This window comes from Melospiza melodia, chromosome 8, assembly GCF_035770615.1.
Source record: "Melospiza melodia melodia isolate bMelMel2 chromosome 8, bMelMel2.pri, whole genome shotgun sequence".
NCBI classification, from domain to species: Eukaryota; Metazoa; Chordata; class Aves; order Passeriformes; family Passerellidae; genus Melospiza; species Melospiza melodia.
The window spans coordinates 10,697,710-10,711,037 of NC_086201.1; the positions used below are offsets into that span (position 1 = coordinate 10,697,710).

Below are 13,328 nucleotides of genomic sequence, written 5' to 3' on the forward strand. Positions count from 1 at the left end.
TCTCTCGGCACTAATTAATCTCCTCGGCACAAACAATGGGGCTAAGAGCAGTTCTGCCAGCCTGATTGCAGAGACCACTCTATGAATTCATCCTTTATCAAACCCAGCCTGTTAAGGGGCTCTGTGGATCTATTTACACCAAGAGGAACACACCTTGGTAATGCACCTGTAACAAGAGCACCACTGATGCAGGAGGGAAAGCAGTTAGTGGCAGAGCTAACATCAAAATTCTGCAGTGCCAGCCCACACAGGACTTACAGCCTCATTATCAGAGGGTCCAGACATTGCCTCGCTCAGTCAACAGCCAGAAAATCCTTCCTGCAAGGTTTTTTGCCTCAAAAGGGATCCTTTCTGTTCAGCATGTTTTTAATAATTTTTTGATAGCTTAAGCTTCATTTATAAACATGCACATTTTGTTCAGGCTCTTTGATACAGCCTCCTAATCAAAACTTAACAAGATGTACTTGCAAGTGACAGGAAAACCTCTTGGTGGGAGCCAGTCTGAGGCCATCGTGGGACACCAAATTCATCCGTGCTGCTGCTTTGCTCCGCACATCTGAACTCATAAACTCAATTGTCATGTATGTTCTCCCTCTCTGTGCATACTTCACACAGAACAATGTCACCCAAGTCTGCTGAGTGACCCAGCAGTGACCCAGACTGCTCATCTCAGGCCCAGCAGCCACAGGCTGAGGCCTCACAGCCAACAGAATTTGCCATGTTTTCCTACAGCAATGCAGCTTAACCAAAACACAGCATTAACTCCCCAAAACTGCCTGTGCAAAGGCTGAGATGTGGTGCAACCAGCTTTGGCCAAGCTTGCTCCAAAATCAGGAAGGATGAAAAGGAAACTCTAGTGCTTCCTTCAGAAGAGGTTTTTGATGACAGCTTGGGTCCCAGGGAGGGAGGAGCACTCTGCCCTCCTGGCTGTCAGCATTAACAGCTCAAAGCCATGAGCCCCTCTGTGCCCACAGTGTGACCCACCCTGGCAAGGACTCTCAGCCAAGTGCTTCTTGTCATTGGACATTCCCTGATGCGTAACTTGGACAGAAGAAACCAAGCAGTTTCTGTTCTGAAAACACAGAGGAGGAGCAGACCAGGATACAGAATAATTAAAATCTTGAACAAACTTTGTGGGTAAAATGAATGCAGGCTTGCTTAGCTCTCAGCATTTTATGGGCTCTTGATGAAACACGCGGGGATGGGCACAACTCATTTGGTCAGATCCCTGTCTGATTTCTTACTGCTGAGCAAAGTCATACCTGATTTCCCACTTACTTTTTAATGGTGGCCAGGAGTTGACCCATCAGACAGCAATGATGTCAATATTCCTGCTTTACTCTCTTTGTTTTACATCAGAACCAGGTTCCATCTCCCACAAAAACCTTAGATCAATGGCTCCAAAAGCTCCCTAAAGTCTTCTTGGACTTTATCAGATGCAACACAAATTAAGCACCATTATTCCCTTCTTCCAGCCCTGAAAGAAAAACCCTACAAAAAGTGTAAGTGAAGAACCAAAGAGGCTGATATCTCTAACTACACATCCTCTTGCAGCAGTACAGCCACTTGCTCCATCCAAAACCACTTCATTAAAACCATTTACTTCTGGGTGTTCTCTCAATACCTCTGTGGGTCAGGCTTCACCAGAAAATAACTTTTTCCAGCTGATGAAATTAGTTTCTATTGAAGTGAAAGTTTCACGGCTGAACACAGAACTGGAAATCAGCTCCCAGCAAAGCATTTATTAAAAATATCCATGCTATGAATCCTATTGAGTCCCACAAATAGAGGCCATTTGGCAAGTCAATAACATTGTCAACTGCCCCCCTTATGAACCATTAAAAGGGAGCACTTTCCCCCAACTACTTCCCATTGCTGCTGAAAGTCTTTATTCTTTAAAAGGGCTGATTAACTCGTGTTTTGACACTGAAGGTAAAAACTGAATGAATTTGATAAGTGCTGATTCCTGCCATTTAAAGTGACTGATCTAAAACCAGGGTGCCCTTCCCCCCATCATTTGGACCTGTTAATGATTGATCTATTATATATAATTCGTTTCTGATACAGTTGATTCATTTGTAGTCTCTTTGGAAGCAGCAATTTCAACCAAAAAATTATGTTCTTGTAACTCGAAAGTGGACATTTTCTGTTTCTGCACAAGAATCAACAAATGGTGTTATGAAGCCTTTCCTGTTTAGAGAAAATCAAAACTGGATGAGAAGAGGGAAAAACAACCTAAATCACAATCTGCAAAACCAAACCCCAAACCAAATAAAAACCCACTGTGTATCTCAAACTCCAGTATAGCTATTCCTAGAAATACAGCATTGCTGTGTTGGAAGGAACTTTGGGAGATCATCTAGTCTAACTGCCTTGCTCAAAACAGGGTCAACTTCAGCAGGTTGCCCAACACTGTCTCCAGCTGGGATTGAATATTTCCATGGATGAAGCCTCTTGGGTCACCTTGTTCAAGTATTCAACCACAACCACAGTAAAAAACCCACCACTTCCTCTAAATGGTTATGCAAACTTTTCTGTTTCAATTTGAGCTCTTTGCCTCAGTGTCCCTGGGCACTGCAGAGAAGTCTTACCTAGCCTTCAATCATTCTTTTTTTCCCCATAATTTGTTTGAGTAATGCAGAAAAAACATCTCCAACCACAAAGACATTATTTACTGGAACTTCTGTTACCCTTTGTGATTCTGACAACTAATCACAACCAACTGCTTCTATTTTGCACAGTTTTCAGTGCTACAGTAGTAGGAGGTTAAAATTTAATGCATTGTCAAAGTCAAATCTCAATTATCTGGAATAACGGAGTGGAGAGAGCACATAAAAGTAAAAATGCAGATAAAACACATCCCGATAAGCTTTATAAACAGGGAGGATATAAGAGAAAGAAGAAAGAAAGGTCAGGGTGCTGATGCCAGAAGAGGCACCGATGCAAACAGGTCAGCCCAGGACACCTCACTTGAGTGCTGCAAGTGTTGAACCAAGCTCTGGGTGCAGGTTCAGACCTGCAGCCACTGCCCCCCCGACCCTGGCTGGTTCAGCACTGCAGTCTGCCTGCTCTGGTCCATTTGGCTCACTTCCCAACACAGTCTGCATCCCCTAAATCCTGATCACCCATGTACCAGGCTCCATGTGCACACCAAACCATACTCAAGAGTAGTTGCTTCCTTTCCCCATTTCTGGACAAAGCCAGTTATAAAAGCAAACCTGAAGTAGCTGATGGAATCCAGTAGTCCAAAGACTGGATTATGAAAAAAATACAGACACAAATCCTATAAACTCTCTCCAAAAGCTTCTCAAGTGCTGGTGCATCAATCCTGCTGCTTTCAAATACTCCCCCAACCCCTCACAGCAGTCCCCACACACATCTGAGGCTTCATGCTTCCCTTTTGCAATGGTACCATTGTATTCCTCTTATTTTAGGCATTTTGAACTTAAAGGTACATGAGTGGGATGACAATTACATCTTCACAAGAGCTGCACAAGGGTTCAGAGAAGAGCTGGGCCAGGTGCTGTGCAGCACAGATGCCAGCAGCCTGCCCCAAGTCCTATCCCTAAGTAGCTCTAACACGTGCCAGTGTGGCATGGTACAGAACTACCCAAAGGACATCTGGATGAAGATCTGGTCTCAGGTCATTATTGGCACAAGCAGCACTGGGTTTTCTGCAGCAGGCACTTTTTCCCAAGTCAGTATTGGGAACCTGCCCCTATTCCTGCCTCCTGCCCCCAGTCAGTCACTGCAGCATACACAGATGCCAGCATGCAGGAAAGGGAACGTGAAATCAAGACCTCTGTGATGTCAAGCCCACAGGAGTGGACTTTTTCCCCCAGTAATTCCAGAGTCTTGATTCTGATTCTCAGTCATTAAAATAGTCCACAGCCATGCAGAATAACCTTTATGTTTATGCTTCACCCATGTTCCAGGAGACAGAGTAATGAGCTCCCTATCTTTTCCATGTGGATGTAGCAGCCTTCTCCTCCAGAGCTAAATCACTGTGAAGCACTGCTCAGTACCATTAAAGCCCTGCTCAGCTCAGCCCTGAGTTATCAGCACAGCAGCACATTGGTGGCTCTCCTATACATATTAAGTAATCTGGACTGGAAGCTGCCACAGGAAAGCCAGATCTCATTTTAATTTGCATCTAAGATATAAATCTGTGGCCTTTGCCTAAAGGTTTGTCACTCTAGCTCAAAGCTTGACAAAGGTCAGAATACTCAATTTTCTGCTTTAAATTCTAATGGCAGATGAGAGATACATTTCTTAGCATAAATATTTATATATAAACATATTTTAGATAGGCATGTATACACACCCCCCCAATCCTAAAATATCTCAGCATATGTGTAAGTGTAACAAATACTGCCACAGAGTCACAAGTGAATGGAATAGCATACTGTGAGTCTGCCCTGACCTAAGATGTAGATTTGAATAGAAAAAGAAAATTAGTTGAGGTAATGGGACCTTGAAATTTTAGCAGTGTTCCTTCTGCACTAAAATAAGCAAGTTAAGATTAATTGGCAATGTAAACTTCAAGAAGTCTCAAGACTGAGAAGATGGTAAACAAAAGCCTATCTATAAAATTTAACAGGAAGCACATTATCACTGCACAAAAGCTGAAAATATATAGTGTTTTTAATAAATGTAATTATTTTACTGTATTAATGTTTCTTTCATAGAAAATGGAGATTTAAAATACTGATCTGGTACTTTCCCCTGCACCCAACAAAGAGCAGGCTTGCTGCACTCCCTCTTTGTGCCTGCTTTGTGCTTTGCTCAGAGACACTTCCACATTTAGAGAACAAATCTGACAAATCAGAAACTGTGCATGACCCACATACTGACACCACAACAGCAACACTGCCTTAGGAGTCACAGGAAGGCCAGACTGGGTTCCAGTTAACACCCCTCTGTCCTGTACATAGGTGTCTCCTGCAGCACTGTGTCAAAAACAGTGCAAAAATGTGTCTCAAGTGCAGCCTCAAAGCACCCAACACTTTTACATCACACAAGCCACATTTTTACAGCCTGCTCATATAGAAAGGGCCAGGCTGATCTTTACTCACCCCTCCTAAAGTAAGGGTGGAAGTCAAATGACAAAAAGCACCCCTCATGCTTTCAACCCTGGGAGCTGCATACTCATCACACATAGAGTCTTTGCTTTAAATGTGGCTTTAAAAAGGATCAAGAATCTTAAAAAGATGCAGCTAAAAACCAAAGGTGAAATAAATCCCTCTTATGCAGAAAGTCACTAATCGGGTAAAGAGAACTCGAGAGACAGTGAACTCCTAAATCTTACCATTTCATGGGCAATCATTTGATTTTAAAATTACAATGTGCTCTTAACCAGCTGAGGTCCATGAATCAGAAATTCCTGGCACATGGGCAATTTTTAGTCAATAGGTGGTGGGAACTGGACTGGAAAAGGGATTATGTCCCCTTCCGTTTTCTTTTACAACCTTCCAGAAATCTCCCTCCTGAACTGCACCCCTGCTTTCTCCCACATCCCTTCATATGAGCCCCAAAGCATTCATGTTTAATTCTCTAACAGAAAAGCAAAATAAGGGGCTGCCTGATTAAACATTAAGGACCTTTTCTCTCTTTATGGAAAATACCTTTGCTTTAATGGGAACAATTTGGTAGCTGTTTATCTGAAGGTTATCCATTAATTGCTGGCCGTGTGATTTGGAATAATTGTTTTTTGTATCTGGGGGTGTTGAGTCATGGGGCATAAAGGCACATTAATAGTATCTAATATGAAATGCCTGGATTATCTTCTCCCTTTGATAAGCCCCTCAAAAGCTAAGAACTTGTACCTAGTCTGCCTGTCTCTGGGACAGCACAGAAAACAGAAGAGGTCCCTCTCATTCCCCTTATTTATAAAAGGCCTGATTCTAAACTTCTCTAGAAATATTCTCAGGAGCTTCAAAACCAAAGTGATTATGTGATGCATGCAAAAAAATCTGGGAGGAGGAAGCTATGTCCCTAGTCCCAGTGGACACTTAAATGCAGATTTATTACAGACAAAATTTATTCCATCAAAATTTGTTCTCCACCTCGTGGACTGATTCCTCCTACACTACTGTATTGATTTCACCACTGAAGGGCTGCATTAATGAATCAGGCTATCCATGTCCACTGTGCTACTACAAAGGATCACATTTTCTTATATGGACCATAAAATGCAGCAGAGGAAAATAAATCTGTTTTGTTTTTGTTTTGCTGCCTGCTTTGGTGTCTGCATTAAATAATATACCCATTATATACTGTTTTGTTTCCACTTATAAAGATACAAATGATGGTGCCAATAACGTTCCCATGCACTTATATTCAGAATCAGCTCTTTACCCTTAAAAGTCTGGGGACAGCAAGGGAATTAATTCAGGATTTCATGGTAAATGTAGGGCTTATAAAACCCATCCTCATAGAGAGGTTATTTACTCACATGGTGCATAAAACATGACAAGGGTGTGCTTCTTCTTCTTCAATGACTCCCTGAAGTCTTCTCCTGCCAGGTGGATAACACTGGTCTGTTTTTCTTCCCATGCAGGCTCAGGTGGAGGTGGTGCTTCAGGACTAGAAAAGCAAGACAATGAAATTGGTTTGAAAATGTTTCTGGAAGCAGATAAAGGGACAGCATTGTCCTGGTCATAATTAGCATGAGGTAACTGATGTGAAAAATCCTTCAAGATGTCTGCACAGTAGAAAGACATACTCAATATTTCCAACACCAGGCAATAGCAAAAAAAAAAAAAGATAAAAGTTAATTTCTGGAACTCAGATAATTTAAAATATAATTTGAAATAATTAAAATATAATTTAAGTGACTGTAGTCAGGCATATGAGTAGAAATGTCAAATAAAGACTTTCTACATTGCATCCAACACCTGGGTGGTAAAAACATTGATACACACCACTGTATCATCCACAGCCTTGAACTGAGAAGAACAGCAAGCAGGTGGAATTAAAAGGCAATTGATATAGGACAGCACCTTCCATTCAAATATCCTTTTTGTAGTCTTTATCCCTATCATGCAAACTTCTGTAAAGAATTTCATGACCTTCTCTAGAATTCAGATATTAAAGCCAGGATGCAAAAATCAGCATTGTTCCACTTGGAATACTGGGGGTGACTGAACCAGAATATTTTACTTTGGTAAAGAGAATGTCAGGTTTCAATTATGACTGCACATACTGGCTAGATCAGAGCAATCCTGCACACCTAGAGAGTCTCTAACAAAAATTCTGCTATTCACTAGCTCACAGACCTCTCTCAGACTCATTAAATTCATTCCTGCTGTATCTTAAATAGTGATTACTTTATATAAAATCATCAGAATGGTGCCACGGTATAAAGACCTTCATATGTCGCCTTGGTAATAAATTAGCTTTTCAGACTTTCCTGACACTTTCAATGACACCATTTTAAGTTGTATCAGGTACATAAAAACCAAGTGGAGAAAAACTCAATTTTTAAAGTCCTTCTCAAGGTCACTTGGTGGACATTCATTGTATTTCCACCATTACTGATTTTCCAGTTTTTAGAGAAAGACTTAGATGTGTTTCAGAGAAAGAAGAGTTACACAGTGTGTCCTTTAGCTGAATTCCTCCATGAACACAGTTGTTGTGAGCTATCACTGATTACAGTTACAGAGGTGGGACTTTACTGTCACACAAAATTTCCCACACTGACCTGGAATAAGCTACCCAGCAACTGGTAACAGCCTGGTGTGGCAGCACAATCACCAGAGAGGAACCACAGCCAAAACCTGAATGGCTGCAAGCACCCATTGAGACAGGTCTCCACAAGCTGTTCTCTAATCACCAGCCTGCACCCCAGATGCATCCCTATTTCCACCAGCTTCAGTGCAGCTGTGTCAGTTCTATCCCTGTCAGAAAACAAGGGAATGCTTCTCTAGCTGGGAGAACATCCAGGAGCCAAGAGCAGAAGAAAAGTTGTCTGGGCTTCACCTGTACTGCTGACTAGCTGAGGCTGCAGACAAAAGTCTTCAAGAGCCACAGCAGGATCCAGAAGAATTAACACCACTTTCCTGTTCCTCATTGCATATTCACCTGCTGGTACAGGCAGCATCAGCCTGACTGTTTAACTCACCACAAAGTGCACAGTGCTCAAAAGAGTTGAGCAAAGCAGTGAAATGAGGACAATGACTTCATGTACAATACAGATACAGCAGCCTGGAGCCTCTGTGGGCAGGGAGGCCAAGGGAGTACCATGTCTAAAAGTAAAATACAGATAAAGCTCCTCAACATGCTACAACAATACTGCCAGACCATATCCACTACCTGCTTTGAAGCAGTCAGAGATGTAAAGAGAGAAGAGAAGAGAAGAGAAGAGAAGAGAAGAGAAGAGAAGAGAAGAGAAGAGAAGAGAAGAGAAGAGAAGAGAAGAGAAGAGAAGAGAAGAGAAGAGAAGAGAAGAGAAGAGAAGAGAAGAGAAGAGAAGAGAAGAGAAGAGAAGAGAAGAGAAGAGAAGAGAAGCCCACACAGCCTCTTCCCCCACCAAATAAAAGGGGGAAAATAAAGATTACATTCCTCATGCCAACTAGTTAAATGACTAAAATATTCACAAAACTCTGGCAGGTTTTCTTCCCCTTGACTAATGCAGAAAATACATGAGGCTTACAGTAACTAAAGAAAATGCATATTTTATATATATATGCATACTTTTACATACATGCATATATAATACATACTTAAAGAGAGAATTCTCCCAGCAATTTATTTTGAAATGGAATTATTGTCATCATTTTCATATCAAACTTAATTCTGCATATTTCTGCACACCACCCAGAAAAGTTGGTTAGTGCACTCAAAGGTGCTGGTTTTGTTGGTCTCACTGGCTTTCCTTCAGCCTCACGTGGGTGGAATTCTAGGCATTGGCTCTGAAATGCTGGAAAGAGAAAAGTACAACTGTAGAAATTCAGTTACTAACACTGGAATCTGCTGCTTTGTATAAAGAGGGAACAACAAATGTTCTGTTTATTTTTCAGAGCCATTGCTATTCCTTCTCCAGGAAAGGCTTAAGGTATATTTGAAAAATGTTTAGTTTGGGAAAGAAATACCAGGGCAGCTATGAAAAACCCCATGGCAAATAAAGGATTTGGTGTATTAGAGACCATAATTAACATACATGCTTCTTTGGGTTGGAATACTGGAATTCAGTGTAATTTTGTTAGCAAGGGATTTAGGCCATGTTGAAACTCTGCTTAGTTCCCCATCAAAGCCATCTGCAGGAGTCACTAACCAGGAACCCAAATACTATCTTAAAACCCTCAAAACTTACTTCTGCAGCCATTCAATGATCTTCTTCTTTGTTCTGAGGTGTGGCAGAGTGTATTTCTCCTCTCCATCCTTAAAATACTTCAAAGTAGGAAACCCTGAGATGTGATATCTTTCTGCCAGAGCCTTGTTGACAGTAGCATCAACTGCTGCAAGGACACCCGGACTCTGAAAGAGAGATCACCTCCTGTAAATCCCAGCCACATACACACACAAACACCCCTTCAGCAGGACACAGCAGGCTTGGGGGCAGTCACTCATGCTCTAGGCGCCTTTGCTGCCTCTAGAACAGCGCCAGGGGCTTGGGCTGGACATGAGTAAGATTTTTTTCATCTAAAAGGTGATTAGACATTGGAATGGGCTGCCCAGGGAGATGGTGGAGACACCATCCCTGGTGGTGTTTAAGGAAAGACTGGATGTGGCACTCAGTGCCATGGTCTAGTTGACATGGTGGTGCTTGGTCATAGGCTGGACTTGATTTTAATGGTCTTTTCCAACAGGTTTAATGCTGGGATTTTGTGCACAGACATACAGAAAGACACAGAGAACTGATGCAAAACCAGAAGGGGACATACTATGGACTAAATGTTACCAGAGTCTTACCTGTTCCCCTCCCATTTCTGATGGATTGTCTTTATATAATTCACTCTATAATGCTTAAGAGCCATTCCCAGAAACTGCATTTCCTCCCACATATCCCTGTTTCTCCCAGAAGAAACAAGCACTGCTAAAGGTAAGTTTACTTTAAGGCAAATTCATCTTTCCCAAACTTGTGGGTATCTTTTCATGGACCACCTTTAGAGACACAGAAGAATAGGCATTTTTAAAGTGTGATTCATTGAATCTTTGTTTTTCTCATCTCCTGCCTCTCCAACAGCAATAAAGGAACTTTAGATGTCTCCACAGAAGATGCTTAAAGTATGGGGGAGACCAATTCTACTTCTCCTCCTGCATGGCATACACAGCACGAGACTGAATCAATAACACTAATACTTGTATTATTGGATCTCTCTTCTCCAGCCATGCTGATGGAGCACTTATGATGAAGCTAATGGAGTGGTGCAACCATTAAAAACAGTGTATTTGAAACAAGGATCAACCCCTTTTGTTTTTTTCCAAATCTAATTCATAAATAAAAGCCAATGTTTTTTTCACATTCAGTGTCTTTAAGTAAGAGGAAAAAAATCCATTTTTGGATTTGATCATATTATGTATAAGGCCTACAGTAGAATACATAAACATTTTTCGATTTTGTTTTTGTTCAAGACAGAATGTTCTTTCTCAGACTTTGGCAGGGCTCATGCATCAGCGATGAGACTGTACTTTGGAAGCACATTTTGAAGGGTCCTGTGGGAGGATGAGAACAGCTGAATTTGTTGTAGGGAGAAAAGTCACTTTTATTACTCTAGTTATTTATTACTGATTATTTGAAGGCTATAATAAAGGAAATTAGCTTACATCACTGGTTACATGGAGAAACTCTGCAGCCTTCTCATATTCTGGCTTCATTTTCTTACAGTGCCCACACCCTGCCAAAATAAAAAAAATATAATTAAGTTGTATACACCATGGTTATTCATTGACCCATTCAGCCATTACCAAAATCCAAAACCATGTAATAAAGATCTACTAGAATTTTGTATGCATTTTACTTAATACATTTGTAAAGCCTTAGTATGATATAGGATTTTTTCCAAAATGACCACAACAGCTTAAACAAAGAATTTAAATATTATTATTATTATTATTATTATTATTATTATTATTAGTATTAGTATTAGTATTAGTATTAGTATTAGTATTGTTATTATTATATCCCTGCTTTCACACCCACACCTCTTTCCTTACAAAAAGTACTATCAACATTTGTCAAGCCCATTGCTTCTATCATGCTCTTGGGCAAAGCACAACCTCACCCATTTCAGTTGCCAAATCTTTATCTGCTTTAAAAAGAAGCAACACAGCTCCTCACGTGACTTTGTGACTTTCAGTGGAGGCTTACACTAGCACAGCTTAATAGAGTAATATAATTTGAATTCAACTGCACTGATAATAAGCCCTGCTTTACATGGTGCAGCATGTCCTTCTAGGAAGTATTTGCACTGATTTAATCACATCAGTGTAATTACACCACCACATATGTTCCCAACATAAGCAGGATCTGTAAAACCGAGATAATGGTGCTTTCTCGCTTGCGCGAAGTTCTCCTGAGATCTGCCATTACTTCACTGCTAAGTGCTGACATTACAATAAAGTAAAATGAATGTATGAGTGAGAAAAGCAGACTTGGAATAAAGTATTAGGGTGTAAATTAAACTGCTTTCAGCTGGTGTAGTTGCTTGCAGGCAGGCTGAACTTTCAGGCCCGCGTGAGGATCCTGCCACACCTGGGCACCTCCAGTGCGCTGCTGGGCCTCAGTGACAGCCCCTGCCCCGTCCCCAAGGGACTGGCACAATGGCAGCCCCCCTGGGACAGTGCACAGGGACAGAGGGGCTGGGGTGAACACCCAGCAGGTGAGGCTCAGGTCTGACTGGAGTGCAGGCAGCTGGGACAAGGCGCTGGCACAGCCCCAAAGCGCTGCAATCCCGTGCACTGCCTTGCTGCGCCTCTCCCTCCCCTCTGCAGCAGCTGCCAGCTCACTTTCCTGAGCTGTTATTGTTGGAAGGGGCACTTGAAAACCCAGACTCTGCTGAGCTTTTGGAAGTTGTATCAGAAGATATGGCTAGAAATGTGTTTCAATGCATGCCAGCAAAAGCTGACTCTGAGGTGTTCGGGTAACAGGCTGGGGCTATTTTTACACCATTGTCCAAAAGAAAATAAACCAAAGCCTCTGAACCTCAGTGCTGCTTTGTTTCCTTCTGATGGGATGATGGCTGAAGCCAGCAGACACAAATCTGGGCCTGAACTCAACCAGACAAGCATGTTTTATATAGCCTAAGTAAAGAGTGTTTGCAGCCAAGAAGCAGTACCAGGTGTAAGTAACTTCACCAGAGCAAACAGAGCTTCAGCCACCACAGCACACCATGGAACACTTTCAGGGCATGTTTATGGAACATTTGAACAACAAATGCAAATCCCACCTAAGAATTACAGCAAATACCAAAGCAGTTGATCTCAGAGCAGCTCCTGTTCAAACACCAGCTACAGTCCATAGCACTTAGTCATCTGCACAGAGACCACAGCACTAAAGAGCCCCATGCCATTCTTTTAAGGAAAAAACAGTATTGTGGTAGGAGCAGCAGAACAAGGGGAGCTCAGCTGGTGGAGAGAGCTTTGCTTTAATTTTACACCATGGTGTGAGAATGCTGGGAACCTGATGCGACAGCTTCACAGGAGAATTCAGGAAGAAGCTGGGACAGGCTGAGGAAGAGTTACTGTTTCAGCACTCCTTATCTTGTTTAAAAGCACAAAAGAGGCTGGAAAATGATGTATTTGCCACCCACAGAAAACTTGCAGGCATATGGCTTTGTGTAAGGGGCTGACAGATCCCTCTGACACCTGCCCAATTTGATTTATTTCTCCTCTTAGGAGCAGAGAACTGAATTCATTTTGTGCTCTTCCTCACTTTTAACCAAAGGGCATCTCAACTCCCAGTTCCCATACCTGGGAACCTTTCTGAATTAGGTAGCTTAAATTTGTACAAACAGTGATTTTCTGCAGGGCTAACTTCACCTTGATGGGATTTACACAGTGTGTCCCTTAGCCACAGCAAGGTTCATACTGTGCTCTAGCTACACTATCCACATAATCTACACTATATTCCAATTATATTACAATCATTAATTAGATCTGATCAACCAAAGGCATTAAAAATCAGAGTTTTCAAAAAGCCATGCAGAGGGGGAAAAAAACCCAAACCAGTAACACAGGCACATTTTGCCCAGGAAATTAAAAAATACCCAAAGCATCTGAAGATCTTGTAAGCAATATTTTGGATGAAGATATCCAGACCATGAAATGTCACTGTTCCAGGTTCTTTCATGAAATCACACAGACACAGCATTACTGACTGCCACAAA

General features: G+C 41.7%; 1 protein-coding gene across 1 annotated transcript in view; it reads right to left on the bottom strand.

The window, feature by feature from the left end:
- Window positions 1-13,328, bottom strand: part of PDIA5 (protein disulfide isomerase family A member 5) — a 97,725-nt gene that overhangs the window by 21,034 nt on the left and 63,363 nt on the right. The window contains exons 12-14 of the mRNA XM_063161366.1: window positions 10,768-10,838; window positions 9,314-9,477; window positions 6,455-6,585 (exon numbers count right to left, since the gene is read on the bottom strand). Coding sequence (XP_063017436.1) covers window positions 6,455-6,585; window positions 9,314-9,477; window positions 10,768-10,838 — 366 coding nt within the window. The remainder of the gene's footprint in view (window positions 1-6,454; window positions 6,586-9,313; window positions 9,478-10,767; window positions 10,839-13,328) is intronic.